Here is a 23550-nt window from a genome sequence, read left to right as displayed (position 1 = left end):
TTCAAGACTCTGTGACTAAATTTTAGGAAACATGAAAGGACTTGGCAGACTTTGGTTTGTTTCTGTTATTCATACCCACAGCAGGCTATGATACTCACGTGGAAGTAAATTTGAGTTCTAGGAAACATATGAGTGCTTTGTAGCCATTAGGATATTGTCGCCTGGAATGCGTTCCTGTTATTTACAAGTTGCCTGTCTGTGGTACTTGGTTATAGCAGCCCAAGTAGACTAAGACAGCTAGGCGCTCCCAGGGTATAGACCAACTAGTAAGACAGAACTTGCACACTTGCATATCAGCACTTTGCCTGCGTGGATTATTCGTTTTGGCTGCATTTAAGCGTGGGAAGAGAGTAACTCCACCACTGGCGATGGTCTGAGCCGCAATGACGATGAGGCATAGTGATGTTTTGTTTTCCCCGCATTTGCAAGGACCTTTTCTCTAGAAGGAGACTTACTGCAGCCCAGATAACGAAACCACTGTGTCATGTTTTGCCAGAGATGCTCATGGCCTGTGTCTGGGAGCTTTTTATTTCTCAATGAGATAGAAAACAGCCAGAGGATTCCCCTTTATCTTATTACCAATGGCCTTTTTGTGGCCGCTATTTGATGTTAGTGAAGATTGACGGTCTGGGAAAGAGAGGTTAAGCAATCTGCCTCCACCAGGGTGGACTCATTGTTAGGCTGCTTCACAGTGTTGTGGCAAGGTGTTACATCTAGGGTTACAGCTCTTGACCAGGTAAAGAACTGAGCAGCACACGAACAGTCGAGAACAGTCTTTATTCTTCCAGCAGGCTCAGCCAACTTCTGACTTATGGCCCTCCTTCCTTGCTTTCCTCCAGTTTTTATACCCTTGGCAGGACTCAATAAGCGTCCAATCGGCAACAAGCTTTCATATCCAATCAGTAACAAGCTTTAACATCCAATCAGTAACAAGCTTTAACATCCAATCAGTAACAAGCTTTAACATCCAATCAACAACAGTGGGATTCAAAAAGTATCCAACCCAGGTCGCACAGGCAGCCGGCCAGCGCAGGCCAGGGCAGCAGGCGGCAGCCCGCAGGCCCGGCCCCAGCAGCGTGCCCTCCAACCAGCCCCAAGCCGCCGGCCGGGTGCGGGTGCGGAGTGGCAGGGAGGCGGCGGGCAGCCGCATCCTGGCGCCTGACAGTTTTCTGGGTCAATAGAACACGGCCTAGGAGACATTCTCTGCCTGAGCACCACTCCCAGCAGAGTTGAAATGTAAGAGCCTATGGAACATTCACTCACAGTCTCTCTCCCAGATGGAAACAGACAGGGGTCGGTTCTGCCGCTCTCCCTGTTACTTCCCTGGTACATTTATCCTCTCACATCAAGCCGGGGACTCAGGCCACAGAAGGCTTCCGGAAGGCGTGACTCACTGAGGGCCTTTACACGATTCCAGCTGTTGTCCACTCGCCCGCTCTTTTTTCACCCACTATTGTGCACAGACGCTTAATTTTCATGCTTTCAAAAGTATTTAAAAACTTGCCGTAGGCGGTGGCTCACGCCTGTAATCCTAGCACTCTGGGACGCTGAGGCGGGCGGATCGTTTGAACTCAGGAGTTTGAGACCAGCCTGAGCAGAAGTGAGACCCCCGTCTCTACTAAAAAAAAAAAAAAAAAATAGAAAGAAATTAGCTGGACAACTAAAAATATATATAGAAAAAATTAGCCGGGCATGGTGGTGCATGTCTGTAGTCCCAGCTACTCGGGAGGCTGAGGCAGGAGGATTGCTTGAGTCCAGGAGTTTGAGGCTGCTGTGAGTGAGGCTGACACCACGGCACTCTAGCCCGGGTGATAGAATGAGACTCTGTCTCAAAAAAAAAAAAAAAAAAAAAAAAAATTAGAAAACTTGCATAGTGACGATAAAGCTCTACATTATGATTAAACAAGACAGGGAAATTATTGCAAATTATCTACTGCGTGTGTCAATGAAGACTGCTGAGTTCAAGTCATGGTAAATACCCACCCACGCAGAGTCAGCCACGCAGGGCTGTGCTGTCCCGCGGGCAGGCATGGTCGGACCCAGAGCTCCAGCTGTGGACACTGCCAGCCCCCTCCCTTGCGCTGCCCGTCCTTACCTGCTTCCTCCTGCGCTGGTGACGGGCTGACTGCAGACAGATGTCCCCTGGGTGTACCCTTCCACTGCCTGTGCAGAAGACAGAGAACACTCTTGTCATCAAAATGTAAACAAAAGGTTTAGAATTCACTTTGCATTAAATTTGGTCACCAGGCCATCTGTAGGGTAATGGCTGTGGCCAAGAAGATGGGGACCCTGTGACAACCGTGGCCTGGGTCAGATACTGCTGGGGGTGCATTTGGATTTCAGGATAAGGGCTCGCCACACACACTGAGGAGCTTCCTGTAAAGAAAGGGAGGAAAGAACTAGGGAGGCCGCATCAGTAAAGATCCACCGTGAGGCATAATGACTGAACACGCTTCTGTTTCTCTCACTTAACTACTGCTGCCTTTGAGGACCGAGCGGAAGTTATCTGCCTTCTGAACTTAAAGCTTACACCCTACCATGGAAAACATATTTTAGATTAATTGTTACATATTCAAGGTGTACAGCAGGTTGTTTTGATATAGACATAACAAAATGGTTACTACAATGTTTCCTCGAAAATAAGACCTACCCATAAATAAGCCCTAGCAGGATTTCTAAGCATTTGTGCAATAGGAGCCCTACCCCGAAAATAAGGTCGTGGCTACGCAGCACATCTGCACAACCCGTGCATGTTGTCACCGAACGGGAAAGAAGACGAGCAGCCCTTCTCATCTGCCCCATCGTGACAGCTACTATCCCAGAGGTGACAGGAAAGGTGCGGGCACCCCCACCAACAAGGTCGGCTCCCCCTGTCAGGTCCCGGCCATCCTGTGCGTGCTGCAAGCTGAGGCTTTGAGGGGAAAATAACACATCCTTGAAAATAAGCCCAAGGTGTCTTCTTGAGGAAAAATAAGTATAGGGCCTGTCTTATTTTCGGGGAAACACGGTATAGTCAAGAAAATTAAGGTATCTATCATCTCACAGGGTTGCCCTTTCTTGTGATAAAAGCATCCCAAATCAGCAAATCTCGTAGCATGATGTGGAATGAGACTTTTCCATCGTCTCGAATTTTCCTCTAATTACGTCTCCAGGTTTCAGAGCAGATGGTGATAAGCGATGAATACACCTTTTTCCTAGACACATCCTTGCAGAATTTATTAGGAGGTGGTAAAATTGGTCCTTTGACTGTCAGATCCCATTGCCAAACTTCATCTATATCTAAGGGAGAGCCATAAATTCTGTGGAGGTATTTGGAAGCAGGACACAGAAATATCAAGTATATGACACACTGTTACGAACCGTCCATGAAATCCCCAGAATGTATCCACCCGGCATAAGTATCATGTTTCCCCGAAAATAAGACAGGGTCTTATGTTTATTTTCCTCAAGAAGACATCCTAAGGCTTATTTTCAGGGGATCTGTTATTTTTTTAAGTACAGTACAACAATCTACATTTATTCAAATAGAGTGAAGTCATCTTCTTCTGGAACATGATCCTAACTCTCCAAACCCCGAATTCCATCCTGAATTTCTTACGACTTTATTTCCTTTAGAACCATCGACCCCGATCTCTCGTGTGAAGCAATAGAGCTCTCATGGGGCAGACGAGAAGGGCTGCTCATCTTCTTTCCCGCTCTGGGACAAAACGCATGGGTTGTGCAGATGCGCTGCGTAGCCACGCCCATCACTACGTCTTATTTTCAGGGTAGGGCTTAGAAATCCTGCTAGGGCTTATTTTATAGGTAGGTCTTATTTTGGAGGAAACACAGTACATATGAGTTATGCTCACCCCAATAACCAAACTTAACCAAGTGCCTCTTTGCCTGACCTTGTTGTTGGAGACAACTGCACGCCTAGAAAGCTGAGCCCCTAAGAAGGGCTCATGCAGGTTTTCCTGTGTCTTTACAGAAAAGCGAACAGTCCCAAAACCCACAGGAAAGGAGAGGACGTCAGGTGAGACGGCTTCCAAATTGTCGCTGTGGCACAGGTCTGTTACTGTTGTGTGATATTCCATTCGACACTCAAGCTCGATCTCGAGCATCCACTTAAATCACTCCTCATGCATTATATAATACGGTGAGGGGTTTAAATGCTTTCGTAGGAGGGAAATGAAAGGAAACTGCCAGTTCTGCAGGGAAGATCAGTTGTGCCCGATCAATGACAGCACGACGTAGATGCTCGATGTGAGGTGCAGCTGCAAAGCAAGCTCGAGCCCATTTTGCTTTGCGGGGTTCACGGTTGATCCCATTAGTAACCTGGAGTTCTAAAGGAGAAACCGATATGACAGATTCTACGAGCTCTGCCATTGTACTGCTGAGGAAAGTCTCTCCCCTCAAAACCCAGGACTGTGTTACATTCACGGTGTATTTCTGCGAGGGAAGCTCTGCTAGCTTGGGCCCGGCAGTTCCGTTTGTCAGGGTCGTGCGCTACACGATCTGTTGACTCAAACTCCTTACTCTGCCCGACTGCAACCACTCAAGTTCACTCGCACACGCACAGGGACGTGAGACCCTTACGGGGACTTTTCCTGGGTTCTCTGTGTCCAACTTGCAATGATCTCATGACACGGTAACTGCAGATATTCCCTCCAACGAAGAGGAATCATTCCATCCATTCAGAATGTCCCAGAAGTTTGTCTCCTCTAGTCTTGAATAGAATCGACCATGCCCTGAAATTCCTTAACCACTTTGGTACAAGCGGTGACTTTAGCCGACAGCCGTGATATGACTTTTCTAATTTTTCATTTATCAAAATGAAATTGTGAACATTTAAAAATAGCTTCATGAAAACATATATGTGTGTTACCTATTCTGATTTACATGACAAGTAAAGCTGCCTGTAAAGTCAAACAAGCTTTCAGTGCTTTCAAGCCTTCCTCGTCACACAGGAGCAGAATGGATTTGCCGTCAGTGCACAGCACAAAGTATCATGTGGACTGTGAGTGCCACTGTGGGCGAGGTGTCGCAGCCGGTGAGCGTGGTCCCGAAGTGGTTAATAAAATGTGGTATATGTAAGAAACAACGGTGATATAGCACCTCTCGTATTATCCTGGCTAGAGCTGGAGCCCATTCTACTAAGTGAAATATCCCAAGGATGGAAAACAAGCACCACATGTGCTCACCAGCAAACCGGTATTAACTGATCGGCACCTAAGTGGACACGTAGGAACTACATTATCAGGTGTCGGGCAGGGGGGAGGGGGCGTTTACATACGTAATGAGACCGATGCGCACCAACTGGGGGATGGACACGCTTGAAGCTGTGACTGGAGGGGGGGAAGGGCAATATGCGTAACCTTAACATTTGTACCCCCATACTATGCTGAAATAAAAAAAGGTTAGATAGGAGAAATTTCAAAAAAGAATATTAAAGGTCAGCAACACTCACCTGATGTTGCGACAACGCGAGGCTAGCAGGAATGCTGCATTTACTTTGACCTTCTAACCAAATCAATAATAACCTTTCCGTTTCAACAATTAATCCACTCTGCGGCTTAGCGGTGACTGACGCTGCCACGGGCGGCCGCCTTGCGCACGCTCCGTTCTCTCACTTCGTCCTTTATAATCGCCCGACAGTCGAGCGGCCAACGCCTGATGCCCTCCGTGACGGACGGTGCCTGGCTTTTCTCCAAACGCGTCACCATTTCTAGCGCTGCGTCCACCGAGATCGCCTTGCCCTGGGCCGGGGCTGGCCGGGGCTGGCCGGGGCGTTCGCCTCGGAGGGAGGCGCGGACGTCGGAGCAAACGCAGACTCACAAAATCCAACGAGAAAGTTCCGACGAAGCGATGCCGTGGGTTAGCGGCTCCTCCCTGGGACGGCCCCTGCGCGGCGGGCGCCTCCCCCAGGCCACGTGGGCGAGCGGGACGGAGGGGCGGGGAGGCGCCTCCCGCGGCAGTCAGCACTCACGGGCGCGTCCCGCGCGGCTGCCACCAGCTGCCCGTCAAAATCAAACTGGCGCTCGGAGGTGGGGCTGCGGGGGTGGGGTACTTGAGGTTAGAAGAGCCAGGAGGGTGGGGCCCCCATCCTGGGTTTGGGGCCGACGTGAGAAGGGACACCTGGGAGCTCGACCTCTGTCTCCCGGCCACACCGGCGCACGGGGGAGGGGGAAGCAGCCGTCCAGGAGCCGAGAGGGGCGCCCTCGCCGGGAGCCACCGCGCTGGCACCTGGTCTCAGAGCCCAAGCTCCAGCACGGTGGGAAAATGCATTTCTGTTGTCTAAGTCGCCCCGTGGATGGTGTCGTGTTATGGCAGCCCGAGTTGACTAGGACAGACATCACTCTATAAATATATCCCTTCTGGCCCATTCCCATGTATCCTGTAGGTGTTTCCCCAAATTCTCACCCGTATATTTATTCACTCCACTGCGAATTTCCTGCACACCTGGTCTGCTCCCAAGTGTTAGAAATCCAGGAGTGAGTAAGAAGTGGCCCCAACCCTCACAAATAAATTTTGGCAGGGGAGGCAGTAAGTTCCTATAATGCAAGTATTTGTTGACTTTTCTAAGGGCTATGACACAGGTAAATATTCAATTCAACTACGACACAACTTTGTAAGTGGTCAATTCCACTTGGGTGTGTCAAGAAGTGCCTCACAGAGAAGGTGTTTGAGGAGAAGAACGATGTCCACAGTGTTATGAGCAGCCCAGGAAACCAACTGCTCAGGGAGCGCAAGGACATAGCTCAGCACCGGCCGATAGAAAATGCAACGTGAGCCACAAATGCGCGGCAAGTGCGCAATCATGATTTTCCTAGTAGCCACGTTTTAAAAGTAATTGAAAAGCAGGAGTAAAGTTACTTTTAAAAAACATTTCATTTAATTCAATGTATGCAAATATTATTATTTCAATATGCAATGCATTTAAAACCATTAATATTTTATACTCTGTTTTGCATATTGAGTCTTCTGAGTCAATATGCTTATTGTACTTATAGCATCTCTGAGTACAAGGTGGCCATATTTTATGTGCATATTTAATGACTACATGTGGTTACTGCCCACCATATTGGAGGACTAAGCATATCTCTAGCTAATACAGTCAATGTGAGGTGGTTTTGTTTGTGATGGACTTGAAAGAACAGCAGTTAAAGCAAACTAGAAGTTTGTTACTCACTCATGTAAATGAAGTCCAGAGGTTGGCAGTCCAGGGCTGGTCTGGTGACTTCATGATCCTCAGGAGCCAGACTATTTCTTCCAGCTTGTTGTTCTACCATCCACCTCATGGCTCATTGTGGCTGCTCATGCTCCAGCATTCACAATCACATCCATATTCTAGCCCGGAGGAAAAATGAAGAGCTGAAGGGTAGTTTTCTGCTGTTTAAGAAACCTGCTTACAGTGTACTGTAAGCTGTTCACAGCTTAGTTTGACAGCCAAACTCAGCTCTACTGTGATATTTATTCTAGGTAGCTAACAAAGAAGGAAAGAATGGATATGAGAGGCAAATGGAAACTATTACCACACAAGATTGCCTAATAATGTTCCATATATTAATGGAGTCATTAAACTATGGGAAAAATCTTTTGGTTGTCACTTGTATTTTTCCAATATCTTAAATTATATCCTACCATGTAACTGTAAATTAACATCACAGAGATTTTAGGAGTACTAAATAAATAGTCTTACCTAGTAGTTGATCCAGATAAATACTGTTCAAGCTTGGTCACGCTCTGCCACGTGCTAAGAATCCCAGGCCTATGAGGCAGGTTTGGGGGATGAAAGTTTAATCCCCAGTCAAGTTCCAGGATGTGTTGGTGGAAAGGTAAGTTACAAGCAGGGCTCTCCCGAGATTTCAGTGTGTATAGACAAAGACCCACAGGGCAACTGTGGAGGTCCCAGGTTCCAATTTCATGCGCTAAATAACTCCCGAGGACACATTTTTGTGTGTGTGTAGGAAATCCATGAGATGGTAAAATGAATAATATAGAGTATTTGTTTCCCTTAGAATTCTTAACAGGTGGTAATTAATTACCAAATGAAGTAAAAATAAATTACAGGCAGAATGACAGAAAAATTCAGAAAAAAATTAGATTGCAAAAAAAAAAAGAGAACACTGTAAATTTAATAATGTGATTTTTTTTCATGAAAAAGAAGAATGTTAGAACAAGAGAAACCTGACCTCGAATACCTGGGTCTGTATATCTGTGTGTCCTTGGGTACATTAACTAATTTTCTTGAATTTCTGCTGTTTTCATCTAAAATGTGAAAATGGTCAATCCTACTTAGCTGGATTACAGGATTATTTGTAACGTCTGCAGGTCACCTGGAGATCGGCAGGTCCTCGGTGAATGGCAGCGAGTCATGACTGCCGGATTGAATAGACCCAAACTGTAAACTGGACGTCAAAACTGTTACTTTGAAGCCACAATAGAGATATTTTTTTGTTATTGGGTTTTTTGGTTTTTTTTTCATTTTGTAATAACTTGACACTCAGGAAAACTAGAGTATCATTCTGTTTAACTGCAAGACACCGCCCTGATGGCGCGCCGAGGACTCACAAACCCGGAGTTCCTCCCAGCCACACCGCGGAGGGCTGCAGGCCGGCCACCGCAGAGACGCCTTTCCCGGGCCCCCCCACACGGGACTTGGAGGCTCCGTTCCGTGTCTGTGATTCCCCTGCAGCGTGCCGTTTTCCAGGGCTGTGAAGGCCCACAAGACAGATCTCCCAACTGAGAAGAGGAGATCATAAGGACATAGATCTGGTTTGGGTGTGGGAGGCCCGAGAGCTCCCACGGGCTTCGCGCACGCCGAGGCCGAGGCTCCGGCGCTGGGGTCCGGCGGCCTCGGGAGGTCCCGGGCGCTGGGGTCCGGCGGCCTCGGGAGGTCCCGGGCGCTGGGGTCGCGGTGGCCTCGGGGGGTCCCGGGCGCTGGGGTCCGGCGGCCTCGGGAGGTCCGGCCCGCCCTCCGCCGCCCGCCCGCGCGCGACAGCTATAAATAAACTCACACCGAGAAGTAGAAATCTAAAATTAAATATTTAATTCATTAGAACTCTGATTTGCTTTAAAGATCGGTGGCATTTGCACAGGCTATATTACACTCTCTTTATAATTTTTTTCTTTTTTTTGACAAAAAAGATACTGTTCATTTTTTAACAGGCCACTTGAATATTATTAATACAGATGTCATGGGAGGATCGGAACTGAAAATTCGGCTAGAAGAGAGGGTACTTTTTTTGTTTTTTTTTTTACATGATCGGGAAAATTACAGTTCTGTATCGTAAAAACATTTATTTATTCCTTTTTCTTTTTTAACAAGGTACCTACATTAATCAAAAAATTACAGCGTATTTAATAATTTTACAAATTCGCCATAAAAAATATATCTCTGTACAAAAAAAGTTCTTTTGCACCTACTTGGTGACAGACAGCAGCGAGAATAGGGACGGTGGCGGGAGGGGTCGCGGCGGCAGGTTCTCCTGATCGCGATGCCAGCGTTCTTTTGTTTTGCTTTGTTTTGTTTTTTCCCCCTTTTGTATAAGAGCTTTTTTTCTGTTGTCGTTGTTTACAAAATATTTTACAGAAGAAAAAAATTATTGCAGCTAGCCTGGAGAAAGGCAAAGATGTGTGCGCAGCAAGCAGCAGTTCTGAGCAGCTCGGAGCCCGGCCGCGCCCAGCCCGCCGGCCCGCGGGAGGGAGAGTCCCGGAGCGACTGCCCGCCCGCCGCCCCGCGCACGCCCGCCGGGAGGCCCCGCGCCCCGCGCCCCGCGCCCGCCCGCCGGGAGGCCCCGCGCCCCGCGCCCCGCGCACGCCCGCCGGAACCGGGGAATTCCCAGGAGGGAGCGTCACTGAATTCTCTTCCTTCTCAAGTGACGCGCCCCAAACCGGCACCGCAGGACTGCTGCGCTTTGCACAGAGAAGGAAAGTCTCGTCTAATCTGGTGTGTGGTGCTCGCGTGCGCGCAGGCCCTGCGGGGTTCCGGGTTTCGCGAGTGGTCTGACCCGCAGAGCGGTCCGCGGGGTGGGCACAGAGACGTGGGTTCGGACTCTGAAGTCGGCGTTTCGCACCTAGTCTGAATGACTCACACTGAGCTATGTACAATATATACACGTGTACGTGCGTATTGCGCCTGCGCTGTGCGGAGCCCGGCCTCCCTCGCACGCGCGGCCTCGCGCTCCCTGCCCGGCTAGACCCGCCGTGCGAGGGCGCCCTCCCGCCGCCTCTGCTCCCGCGCAAAGCGAATCTGCCAGGGTGCCGTCTGTCCGCCTGGCCGGGGAGACGCGGGGAGGGCCCAGCGGCTGCCGTGGGCTCCACCGCCTGGGAGCCCACAGGACAGGGGGCCCTCGAGGGCCAGCGCGCCCCGCGCCGCACGCCTCCGGCGGGAAGGCAACAGCGGAGCCGGGAGACAGCTCCGGAAAGGTCCCCCCAAAACGCACGGCTCTGGAGAGCACGCCCTGTTCTCCCGACAGGCTCTCCTTCGTCCTCCGCACCCGCGAGGCCCCGCACTCCACGTCCAGGAGACAGACGCACGCGTCCTAAAGCGGCGCGACTGGTCCACGGCGACAGCCAAGCGAAGGGCGGCGGTGTGAGCACCCCGGTGCTTCGCCCCGCGCCACAGTCCGGAAGGCCAGGCGGGGGCGGGGAGCTTCTCCACGTAGGGAACAGGTAGGTACTTACACATGAAATAATAAAATAAGCGTTATCTTTTCAAAAAATATTTTTATCAAACAAGTATAAATAAAAAATAAACATGATCTTCTTCACTTTGAGTTTGTTACATGGACATTCTCATGGTCATAGCTTCTACCCCCGTGCTTGGATCTTGTCCGCGTTGGGGGTTCTGACCTGTTTTAACTTATCCCGTGACTCCGTCACTGACCTCCAGTGAACTTTGAACTTGAAAAATCATGGACGCTCCCTTCCCGCCGCCTGGAATCACAAAGCATGGAACGAAAGGCCAGCTCACAGATGCGATACCTCGTGGTGAGGGGACAGCGTGTCTCATCTTCCCTTACCTCCGCAGGAACGCTCGGTATTCTGATCCTCAACAGTCCTGAGTTCACTTAATCAGGACATGTGTGATAAGGCTACACATGTGTTAACTCTCAGTTCTCGCTGAGCTCAGCGTGCCACTGCGGTGCCCTGTCTTTCAATGCAAATCAGAGCGTGGTGGTGTGGTAAAAGAATAGAAAACAAAAACAAAAAAACAACAATGCAAAAGGGAAGACTTCGTTGTGAGCTAAAACCCGCAGGTCCGTGAGCTACCTAAAATAAATTACTATTCACATTTTTTACACGGCAAATAGACATGTGTGCGACCCCTGCTCATCAGTAGTGTAATGCAGACAGCAGCTGGAGGATGGTCGCACGAACGGAAGAACACATGAGAATTAAAAAGGGCCTTTCCCTCTCATTGGACCTCTCCCATGAATCCAGCTAGCAGCAGCAGCAGAACAGCCCCCTGCCGCACTGCTTCCTGCTCGCCTCTGGGGCGCTCTGTGGAGCTCCCCCGACGCCGGGCCGAGGGTGGGCGCGCCCTGTGAGACTGCACGCTCAGAGCCCGACTCGGGCTTCCGTAACACGCCGGTGAACGAAGCTGTGCCTGGAAGATTCCGCACTAGGACAGCCGCCCGGGAAATCCGCGACGTCCTGGGGCGGACAGCACCCCGAGCCCGAGGTCCTCGCAGCTCGCCAGGCACCGCAGGGACGGGGTGACACGCCTGCTCGTGTGCGTGTGTCTACCGGGAGGGTGTCTTCTTCCAGAACGCTTTCCATTTATTTATTTTTTCCAGAGTGCTCATGTTCATGGGGTTCATTAAAAAAAGACAAAAAAAAAAAAACAAAAACAGACCGCACACACACACAGACATCACCGTGGCTGCCGACGTCGCCACACCCGAAGGGTGTGTCCGCGCCGCAAGATCTGCGGGGAGAGGCGTCCCGCGACAGCGAACCCCGCGTCCCAGGCGTTGGCGAGCGCGTCGCCCGCCGCGGCCGCCGGCTGTCTCCCTCGAGCGTGTCTGGACTCCAAGCAGCAGGCGCAGCGGGCGTTCGGGGGACCCACTCGTGGGGTGAGACGCGCGTGTGCGTGGGTCGGTCCTCAGGAGACTCCGGCGCGTCCCAGAAGTTCCCGCCGCGCGGAGGCGGCCGCCGGGCGCCGTGGAAGGGGAGAGCGGTCTGTGGCACCAAAGGAGTCGCGGCTGGCCCTCCGAGGTATGGCTGTGAACCCGTCCTGCCGGGCGCCGGGGCTATACCACCGTGCACACCGTGTTCAGAGTCGTGTCGAACCTCACTGCCTTGGCTTCTGTGGGTTTCAAGTTTGTGTCGTACATGGGGTTTTCGAAGGAGGCCTGTCCGTTGCTGTTTTCGTGCCCGGCGTAGCCGTTGTATTGAACTTTTGGTCTTGTTCTGCAAGGAAAAGAGGAGACCGACCGTGAGAGTCCCGGCTTCAATAAGACACAGGCACAGCAGCGAGGCCGGGGTGAGAGGGGACCCCCGAGCAGAGGCGGCCGGGTAAGACGGTCTGCACGTCTAATGCTCCTTGGAGCTCTTTTTTTTTTTTTTTAATTGGTGGTCAGGGTTATAAAGAGGCTTTGAAGCAATTTCCAAGCCAAAGAATAATCTATGCTTCCCAGAGATGCTCCTGGGAAACTGGGAAGGTCTCTCGAAGCTGGCGTCGGGCAGATTGTGGCTGGGCACGCACCTATGGCTCACAACTCTCATGGCCCTTGGGACACTGAACTGTCCCCTACTCTACACAATAAGGATGTGAATAGTGATGTCTACCCTTTAGGGCCGCTGAGACTGACCTAAATTGCAATTACAGGCTTACATAGTTCGCTGTTCATTTCCATCATTCACTAAATGTTAGTTTTCATTTTTTCTCTCTGGTGAGATAAAAATGAATCTGTTCCAGGAAAGAAACTATACTCATGATTAAACCGTCATTAACGTTTTGTGGTTGAAAGAAAACCCCTACGTACATTCCATGATTAGAGTGGTAGAGGGATTTTTAGATGTAAAAGACCTACACATATCTGGTCTGGCTCCTTTTATATTTTCCCTTTTCCCAGAAGAAATCACATAAGGAAAATATGGGAGGTGGCAACGACAGAACTTAAATAACATCATTTGATACCGGATGTAAGTGAAGGTCTGCTTTCATTGCTTACTGAAATGTAAGGGTCAGGGCAGGTTGACCCTTACATTTCAGTTCTCTGGCAGGTTTTCTGAAGTTACATATTCATTAAGAGAAAGAGAAGTGGGCGTGTGCCTGGCCTCAGAAACCAGCGGGACTTCAGTTTGTGACGGTCTTTGCAATCACAGAGGTCTGCAGCATTGAACTTGGAAAGTGCTCCAGCAGCAAAAGTTAGCAAATGAATTTGGTCACTCGTTAATGGTGCTGAGACCTGGCCGACATGTTCTTCCAGTCACCAGGATCACAAGCCGTCCCTGTGCCCTCATTGCTTGGGACAGGCAGGACCAGCCAGATCCGAAAGAGCCGGACCCCAGGGAGGGGAACCTGCTGGACCCGACCATGAGGAGGGCCGGGTCAGGACCTCGAGCTCTGTCCGGCAACACGTCTTCCAGCTCACCAGCTAGAAAGAGACTCAAAAATGAGCAGAAGGCCGGGCGCGGTGGTCATGCCTGTAATCCTAGCACTCTGGGAGGCCGAGGAGGGAGGATCGCTCAAGGTCAGGAGTTCAAAACCAGCTTGAGCAAGAGTGAGACCCCGTCTCTACTAAAAATAGAAAGAAAATTAATGGGCCAACTAAAATACATAGAAAAAATTAGCCAGGCATGGTGGCGCATGCCTGTAGTTCCAGCTATTCGGGAGGCTGAGGCAGGAGGATCACTTGAGCCCAGGAGCTTGAGGTTGCTGTGAGCGAGGCTGATGCCACGGCACTCACTCTAGCCTGGGCAAAAGAGTGAGACTCTGTCTCAAAAAAAAAAAAATTAGCAGAAACTAGGTTTTATCTGGAGAGATACAAAGCCAATCCATTAGGAAATGCGTGTCTCGGTAGAGGCTGAGAAGCCAGTGTGGGGAATGCTCGGGGCTGGGCACGTCCTTGGTGAGGGGCTGGAACCTGGGAGAGGGTGGCCTGATACAGTGCCTGGCAACCAGCCCTGGTTCCTGCTTCTGCAAAAATTCTGACACTCCTCACATGGGACAAAAGTGGAAAACTGAAAGACCCTACTACAGATGTAGACATCACTGCAGCCTCACGGCTACCCTCTTGGGCGCCAGGAGACGAGAGAGTATCCTTCATGTTCCAGACACCGCTGGGATTTGGCAAAGAGCTGGGAAGGAAAGGAACCCAATCACGACAACATCGAATCCCCAACCCAGCCCAGAGGTGGTTTCACATCTGCATAAAAACAAGTGAAATCTCACCTGCATCTGATTTGTAGTCTGAGATCTATGCCCACAGCATTGCCTTCACCAAGGCAGCTATGACAATTTCTGAACAATGATAATATGGAGGTTTCTAAGGTCCAGAGACTGAAGCTGGGGCGTATTGAATACACCTGCTCCCGTGCCAGATATAGGTAGAAGTCATATTCAATGTCTGTGTAAACACACACAATTTCGTGGGAGTATGTTTGCGAAGGACAAGAGAATCTGAGACCCCCGTGAAGGCTGCGTCTTTGGAGGGGCACAAAGAGGAACAGCTCTCTCACACAGGGACACTGTCCTATTCCGGGTACAGTGGCCAAGACAGTACTGTCTGAAGTCTCCCCTACTGACCAGGAAAATGTCAAAAGTTGAGGGAAAACAGCTTGAATGGACTAGACCCTTTCCTCGGGGTTAATGTGGGTGCCACGGCCGCACACATGAATTTGTGGGAATTATGATAGTACATGTCGTCTCCATAAGGTATTATGTTACCTAGAGGAAGCTGTGAAAGAAGATATATTTTCAGTTTATATCCCTTTAAGAAGGTAAGCATCTCTAATTGTGGCATTTTCTTAGATAAGGTGATGCAAACATTTCCACATTTACTAAATTTTAAACTAGCCTTGAGCAGGCTCACAATGCCTGTGTGCATAGAATTTTGTTTTCCAAATTAAAAAAAAATACAGATATGTCAATCTGCAGTTTTGTAAATACTATCTGAAATCTCTTTCATTGGGTTATATTTTTAAGTAAGAACATTACCAACCACTGGAAAGTGAAGACATGTACCCAAGCAGCTAAAACTATATAACTTTGAAGCAACATTCTTGCTATTTTGTATTTCAAAAACAAGCATAAGAATGCACATATTTAAAGAAGATATTCCATGAATTATTGTAAAATATAACTTTCTCACATTTTTTAAAAAACTGTAACCAGGATTCAGTAAATAAACATTTGGCTCATTTAACATACTTTAACCTTACTTTAGGGGATTGTAATTTATTTTCTTGTTACTTGCAGATAATGCTACTATTTCAAATAATATTTTAGAGTACTTTGGCATAGTCAAATTCCTCCAGATAATATATTATCCATACAGAGACAAAATGTATGAGACCTTTATAATTCTTCCCAAATCATTTCTTTTTGGCATTCACATAAACCCCTATGAAAGGTTCTATTTCATTAAAGTGGCTTTTCCTGGAGTTTTGACATGTTCCTTTTAGCATGGTGTTGCAAATGAATAGATACTCAGAATACTTTTTCAGGATTGGAACATCTTATAATTCTTAATATACAGAGAGGGAGCGCTAAATTTTTATTCATGGAAGGAAGGAATCGATAAAAACGTATTGATCACAAATTCGTGGTGTTGGAAGCAGCCATGGAGAACATTTTGTTCATCCTTCTGCTGGGATGTTGAAAACCCATCTTGGGCTGGGCGCAGTGGCTCACGCCTGTCATCCTAGCACTCTGGGAGGCCAAGGCGGGAGGATCACTCAAGGTCAAGAGTTCGAAACCAGCCTGAGCTAGAGTGAGACCCCGTCTCTACTAAAAATAGAAAGAAATTAATTGGCCAATGAAAAATATATAGAAAAAAGAGCCAGGCATGGTGGCGCATGCCTGTGGTCCCAGCTACCTGGGAGGCTGAGGCAGAAGGATCACTTCAGCCAGCCCAGCAGTTTGAGGTTGCTGTGAGCAAGGCTGACACCACGGCACTCTAGCCGGGGCAACAGAGTGAGACTCTGTCTGAAAAAAAAAAACAAAAAACCTCAGAGCTCTGCTAGGGAGTGTTAAAGTGGACACAGACTGACTGCTTTGCTTCCTCTAGGAGACAGCGTGCTATGTCTTAGCAAATCATTTACTCTCTTATCACTCAGACCTGTCCTGCTGAAACAGTAGGACAAAAAGCAAAACAAAAAATACCCTCAAAAATGCAGGAACAGAAACCTTGACAGGTACGTATTCTTCATGTGAGGGAGGACAGCGCACAGCAATACAAAACATACGTGCACGGGAGCGCGAGTCCACGCACGTTACTCAAACTGACACTTCACACGCACATGGCTTTCTGACGCCATTTTCCCAGTACCTGTGTTTGTAGAGGTAAAATGCAAACCCTGACAGAATGAGAGCAAAGAACGGAACCAGGATGGCTGCTGCCACGGAGCCGCTGCTGGTGCCCTGGTAAGGACTGGAAGAGTCTTGATCCGAGTTTAAGGGATCTGGAAGGTAAAGGGAATATTTAATTTGTGGTGGTTGGACTAGGCATATGGCAAAAACATATGGATGATAGATTTTACAAATGGATAAAACCTCTGCAAGAAGCAGGAGTTGCGATTCCACAGGGAAACCAACTGACACTCTCTTCTAAAGATTTTATGACTGAGATACAAAATAACTATTGCCTAGTAACACGCAATGGTACCATGAAGGAGTCTCACATTTGAAATGTAAGAAAGGCAAAGGGTCTCCATACGTTCTGAATTTTGGCTTTAGTTATAGATATTTGCATTGTGATAAAAAATGGACCAAAATCGTTTGTACATTTTTGTCTACAAAGATCAGGGCTATTTGCTGTTTTCCCTCCCGTTCTGGGGCCAGACTCAGCAAAATATCAGCCATCAAAATTACGTAAATATCTCAGTTCTTCACATAAACAGCATTGCGGTAGTCACAGGTTTATGTGCTGGTATAACCTGCTTTTATTTTAGGGTAGATCCTGAAATCCGTCACTGCATTCAGAAAGACTCGCAAGAACCATGCGGCTCAGTGTTAAAACACAAGTTTCTGTGAGGATAAAAAAGAATGACGAAATGTGATCTTTTTCCACTAGGAAGGAAGGCAGAAGTAAACACAGCAAACGTCAGGAAGGTGATGTAATCATTGGGTTCTCACATCTTTGCTTGACATTGAGAGGCAGACATGGAAAAGTGAAATCAGCGAACCTTTATTAAGCGACTTTTGCCAAAGAAGAAAATAGGTTCTGGAGTTTACTCATAAAATTACGATTTTGACCTGTATTTGGCCTAACTGCATGGAGTCCCCAATGCAAGTGTGCAGTGAATTTTGACTAAAGTCTTCCAAATACAGCAGAATTGCTGAGAAGAAGCCGATCTTGTTTTTAGAAGTATACTTTCAGAATTTATGGAATGTCAAATCGAAAGAGAAGTCTTGTTTCACTTACTTTTTAACAAACCATAAATGTAAAAAAACCCCAAAAAACCAAAAAACAAAATTGAATGTTAAAAATCTTTAAATCACTGCTTCTATCAAAATTTTAAATGTTCAGATAAAAACTTTCAAAGGATATTATTTGCCATTTGCTTCCAATAGATGCAAGATGGTGACTGTCTATTGTCTTAAGGTCTAATATGAAAGTATTTAGCGATGGATGTTGGCTTTTTGTAACTTGACTGTATCTTTTTGAGATCTTTCCACATCATCCTGCAGAGGGAAAATGCCAGACAACTGTTGTCACTAAGTTTGAGCACTCGGGTGACGGGCATGTGAGTTAAGCCGATTGGATGTTCCCACCCCAGGCACTGGATTTGGAGAGAATGACCCAAGGCTTGTTGGGACGGTTTAGAATTCATGCCAGAGCTATAGCTACAGCCTTGGGGATAGAAAGTGTCCCTCTGAGTAAAATGAAAAATAAGATGAAAAAGAAAAAAGAAACAGCTTTGTCTTTGTAGTATTTCAGCACCCAAGTATCTTCCCATTTCCAGGAAGTGGCCACACTTCATTCTTCAGGTTTCCATGATTCTGTGAGTCTCTTTGCCTCATTCTAATAAATTTGTATTTATTTCAGTTAGCCACTATTTTCAGTTATCTGCAAATAGAACTATATACCTTTGTCCATAATAGATATCAAAATCCCAGTCCATAAAGTTCTGGAAAATGTGCATGTCACAAGAGATGTCGCATCATGACATAGAGCAACACAAACGAAGGGCTTTGTGAAACGTACAACAAACTTACTCTGGCATTATTATTGTGCTGCCTGGAATGCCTTGATATTTTCAGTTGTTTGCCCTCGCTTTAATAATTTGAAGGGTAATACATGCGCATGGTAGTAATTAAAATGGCATAAAAGGCTATGAAAACAAATAATGCAAAGGAAAATGAAAATCCACTCCGTGCCCTATACGCTCACCTTCACGGTGACTAGAGCAGTGTGTGTGTGTGTGTGTGTGTGTGTGTGTGTGTCTTTTTCCAAAAAAATGATTGTTTCCTTCTTATTTTTCTAAACATTGGGCACACCATTTACTTTTTTGGTATGCAGATTTTAACCCTAACCACATATGTGTGAAGTTCTTCCATTCATGTTTCATACAATGAGTCAGACTTGATTTTTAAGGCAGTGATTGGGTACAGAGCCTTCACCTGGCCAGCCCACTGTGCAGGGAAATGTAGGACATTTCCAGTCTTTTTCTCTAACGTTGCCATGAGATCCTTCATCTGTATTTACACATTAGCAGGGGTTTAAATTACACAGAATACATCCTAAGAGGTATTGATGTATTGCCTAACAGAAATTGTACCTTTTAGTGTTGCTGTGTCTTACCTAATTGCTCTCCAAAGGGATGCTGAGATTTCATCCCAACCATCTCCTCCGGCCATGACAAAACCATGTGGACAACTGTATGCTCTGACAGCCACCCTTCCCCTCCCTACCCCTTGCCCCATCCTCCTCACATTGTTATTGTCACCGTTGTTACTGCTACTACTACTACCGTGTTTCCCGAAAATAAGAGCTACCCATAAAATAAGCCCTAGCAGGATTTCAAAGTATATGCACAATAGAAGCCCCACCCCCAAAATAAGCCCTAGTGCTGGGCGTGGCTACGCAGCGCGTCTGCACAACCCATGCATGTCGTTGCTGAGCAGTAAAGAAGACGAGCAGCCCTTCTCAGCTGCCCCATGAGAGCTCTATTGCTCGACATGAGAGATTGGGACCAGTGGTTCTAAAGGAAATAGAGTCGCAAGAAATTCAGGATGGAATTCGGGGTGTGGAGAGTTAGGATGAGTTCCAGAATAAGATGACTTAACTATATTTGAATAAATGTAGATTGTTGTCCCGTACTTAAAAAAAAAAAAAACAACACATCCCCTGAAAATAAGCCCTAGTGTGTCTTCTTGAGGAAAAATAAATATAAGACCCTGTCTTATTTTCGGGGAAACACGCTACAATTGCTGCTGCTGGTTTGAGAAATCAAGTGCAGTATTTGGTTGTTTTACTATTTAATTTGCATTTATTTACTTAAGAATGAGGGTGAGCATGTTTGCACACATGATAAGCCAGGCCATCGATTTCTCTAAAGTGCATTGTTGACAGAAACGCACACGCAGGCATGTGATGCTTAACAACAGGGGTGTATGTTACAAGAAATGTGCTGCTCGGTGATCTTGTCATTGCGTGAATGACAGGAGGTGTGCTCACACAAACCTGGATGATGCAGCTCACCACGCACCTGTGCTATTGGTGTAGCCTATTGCTCTTACGTGAGTGATGGGCTGCACTATGATGTCACAACAGCTACCACGTCACCTAGGAGACCGTTGCATGTGAGACCCCTCACTACGTGGTGCATGCCTATACTAGACAAGTCATGCACTGAGCCTGCTTGGGCAATTCAGGGTTTTTTCAGTTTATTCTTAGGGGGGTGCAACCATCACCACAATCCAGCTCAGAACACTGTTCCCCTCACACCAAGCATCCTAGTACCTTGTAGTGTCACCCCTCATCCTGTCCCTCCTCCTTCACCCGAACCTGCAGCCCTGGGCAATCGCCGACTGACTCCTCATCTCTACAGATCTGCCTGTTCTGCACATTTGACACCAGGGGAGTCACACAATGTGGCATGTGGTCTTCTGTGTCCGGCTTTTCTCACTTGGCGAGATGTTTCCAAGGACCGTGCATGTCACAGCGTGGACTGGTGCCTTCTTTTAATGCTAATATTCCCATAGATGGAGATGCCACATTCTGTTTATCCACCTGTCAGTTGGCAGATATTTAAATTGTTCTGCACTTGGGTTGCCGTGCGTTAATTCTGCTGTGATAAGCATCCACATGCAAGTTTGCATGTGAATGCATGTCTTCAATTCTGTTGGCTGTACATGCAGGTGTGGAATTTCTGGATCTCACAGTAACTCCGTGTTTAGCTACGGGATGAGCTGCCGGACTTTTACATTTCACCAGCAGAGTCCGAGAGTCCCAATTTCTCGGTATTCTTGCCACCACTTGTTATTTGGCTTTTTAATCACAACTATCCTAGTGGGTGTGAAGTGATAGCCCAGCATGGTGTTTATTTGCATTTCCCTAATGACAATTATGTCCAACATCTTCTCACAGCCTGTTGGACATTCGTGTAACTTTGGGAAAATAACTATTCAAATCCTTTGACAATTTTCAGTGAGGTTATGTGTCTTTATGTTTTTGAGCCATAATAAGAGTTATTTATATATTCTGGATACAAGTCGCTTATCAGATATCTGATTTTCGCATATTTTCTCTCATTCTGTGTGTGCAGAGGGTCATTCCGTATTAGTGGAGAAACAAATTTGTTGTTGAGTTTCTCATGCAAGTTTTTTGCATTACAGTTGTCTTTTGAGTTAAGTTCAGTACCCATTTAATAAAAATCACTTTCTTTGGTTTATCTGCTGACTTGAGATAATGGGAGGTTGTTTATTTTTAGTTGTAAAAATAGATTTTAGCTGTCATTCCCCACTGGCTGTTGTTATAACATTACTTAAACACAGACTTCTCTAATTAGTTGAATGGGAGACTTACTTGGGATTCAAGGTATTTTGTGAAGCAAATTGTTTCTCCTGAAAATAAGCTCATTATTACATGGGAATAAAGACAACTTGCTAAAGCAAGCTGTTACATTGTGAGACTCTATAGAAACGGGGTAATGCAAAGAAAATGTGCGACAGCACAGTGATAGCTCAGGTGAAGTGTATTGGAGGAGTAAACTTAGACATCAGCTCAGTATCTTGTACAGCTCACTGGGGTTTCCTTGAACAAAATTACTAGAGCGAGCACTGCAGGGAGAAAGGAGGGCAAATAGCAACAGGGTTTGGCTTAGAGCAAGAGAAAAATGTTACCTATCATTAATGTTGACCTAAGGCATTTATTCGGCTGCATTACCTTAAAACAATGTAACCCAATTAAAAACATTGTCTCCACCACTGCTGACATCATAATTCAAAGCTTTTTCTATTTAATAGTACAGAGTTTGGAATGGTGGAAGTATTTTTTGATTCAATATTCCCCTTTTGATCAGTTTTTTTTCTGTTTAAGTATATTAATGTACAGGTTGGCATATAGTTCTTTTAGAAACCCTCGGGCTCTTGATAAAAGACTTGTGAAATAAGTTCATTCGTGATAATCATCACAACATTTGACACATGTTCCTCTGAAAGGTGGCTCTGGTGTCAAAGTGTGTATGGTAGTATTCTTCGTTATAATATTCATAGGTTAAAAGTGTTCCACCAGTGTGGGTAATATGGTGCTAATCTCATTACAGCATGTGTTTTCTTTCCTATGTGGGTCTCAACAAGTTTAGGGGATTTTGTGTAAGAAGAGCTTCCATGTGTACAAAGCAATCACTTCTGTTGTCTCTTAAACTTGTAACCACCCTGCAAATGTCTGTACTGAGCTTTCGGCTAAAGAAATGGGCTCAAGACTGTTGTAACTCATCCAAGATCACAAAAATAGCAAGTAGAGTAGGTAACACTCAAAGCCAGTGACTGTTTCCATAGATGTTCCTTCTCTAATAACTAAGGTAAAAATTAAATAATGGAGAAAGCTATAAAGCAGCAAAGAGGAGCAACCTGTCTATCTAATTGTTTTCTCATACATGAGCCATGAACAGTTTTGCATGTTAATATATAGCCCTCATTCCTTTAATGAAATATATGGAATATAATTATTTCCTATTGATTGTAATTCATTGCATAAAATTATTCTTTGCAGCAATTCCTTTATGATAGATGTGTAACTTGTAGAGGTTGTTTCAAAGTTCGACTATCAAAAACAGTCCCGCTAAGACACGCATGAGTATGCCGGGAACAATTTCCACACTTGTCTGAATAAAAGTTCTAGAGAGAATTGTTGGATGAAAAATTACTGCAAAATTGTACATATCTGCTCACAGATCTGTCAAAATTATACACCTGAATGTCTACTTCTACCATCAATCCAATACCATTTTTTAAAACTTTTCCCTTCTGACAGCCAGAAATTATTTATATTTGTTACTGTATGTAGATTTTTTTGAAGCTCTTTTCATAGGTTTGTTGGGCATTTAATGGTTCCCACTTTTTTTTTTTACTTAAAACATTTTTAGTTTCCTTAGAGTAATATAGTTCACTTCTTTGTGTTTCATCTTTGGTTTTTTCCCCTTATATTTTAATAACTTTTGGTACAGTGAGCGCATTAACTCCACGTCCGGCATGCTGGTCGCGTTGGCTCCGGCTCTGTGTTTGCCTGTGTTGCTGTTCACGAGACTCTTCCATTCCTGATGTTTTTGTTTGTGCTCCCTCCGGAGCCTGGACCACGCCCCTTCCCGTCCTTCTCACTTGGTCCTGTGAAGGCCACACGGATACTCACTGTACAAACACCCCAGGCTCGACTTACCTTGCCTTTCTAGCTTGAATTTTCCAAAGTCTTTTCCGTGAATGTCCCCTTGAAAAGTGAATCCTCCTCTTTCGAGTCCAGATGACACCTGACATAGGAAAAGAAAGAAAGAAAGAAAAAGAACAGACAAGAATTAATAGCAACGTCTTCTTTTATCATAATACAACTGCCCTGTCTCAGACGCGGATACAGGTTAAACGGTTTATTTTTTGTGCTCTGTTTCTTGACACATCGATGGTTAAAAATCAGAAATCCATCAGACTTATGTAAGTCCTCAGCAGACTCACATGAACGCGTACTCTCTCATTTTGACCTCTGAAATGGCAGTGTGTCTCACAACACTCTCACGCTGACCGGCCTCCCTGAGGGGCAGACATGTGAGTTGGTGAATAGCCTACACTACATAAAACTCACTTTCTGTCACAGCGCCCGGCCTGTGCACATCACGTGAGGCTGCACGCCCTCGCATCAGACAGGGAATCAGAACCCAGACAGACGCTTAACTCGCAAAGAA

General features: G+C 46.5%; 1 protein-coding gene across 2 annotated transcripts in view; it reads right to left on the bottom strand.

The window, feature by feature from the left end:
* Nucleotides 1-9804: 9804 nt before the first annotated feature.
* CSMD1 (CUB and Sushi multiple domains 1) overlaps nucleotides 9805-23550 on the bottom strand; it is a 1569742-nt gene continuing 1555996 nt past the window's right edge. For both annotated transcript variants that reach the window (XM_020282735.2, XM_075997279.1), the window contains 3 exons: nucleotides 23037-23124; nucleotides 16485-16617; nucleotides 9805-12399 (listed from right to left, as the gene is read on the bottom strand). In XM_020282735.2, coding sequence (XP_020138324.2) covers nucleotides 12240-12399; nucleotides 16485-16617; nucleotides 23037-23124 — 381 coding nt within the window. In that variant the 3' untranslated portion in view covers nucleotides 9805-12239. The remainder of the gene's footprint in view (nucleotides 12400-16484; nucleotides 16618-23036; nucleotides 23125-23550) is intronic.

The sequence above is a fragment of the Microcebus murinus genome, chromosome 24, assembly GCF_040939455.1.
Source record: "Microcebus murinus isolate Inina chromosome 24, M.murinus_Inina_mat1.0, whole genome shotgun sequence".
In the NCBI taxonomy this organism is placed as follows: domain Eukaryota; kingdom Metazoa; phylum Chordata; class Mammalia; order Primates; family Cheirogaleidae; genus Microcebus; species Microcebus murinus.
The sequence above is the reverse complement of the archived record's forward strand: the minus strand, read 5'-3'. Positions and strand labels throughout refer to the sequence as shown.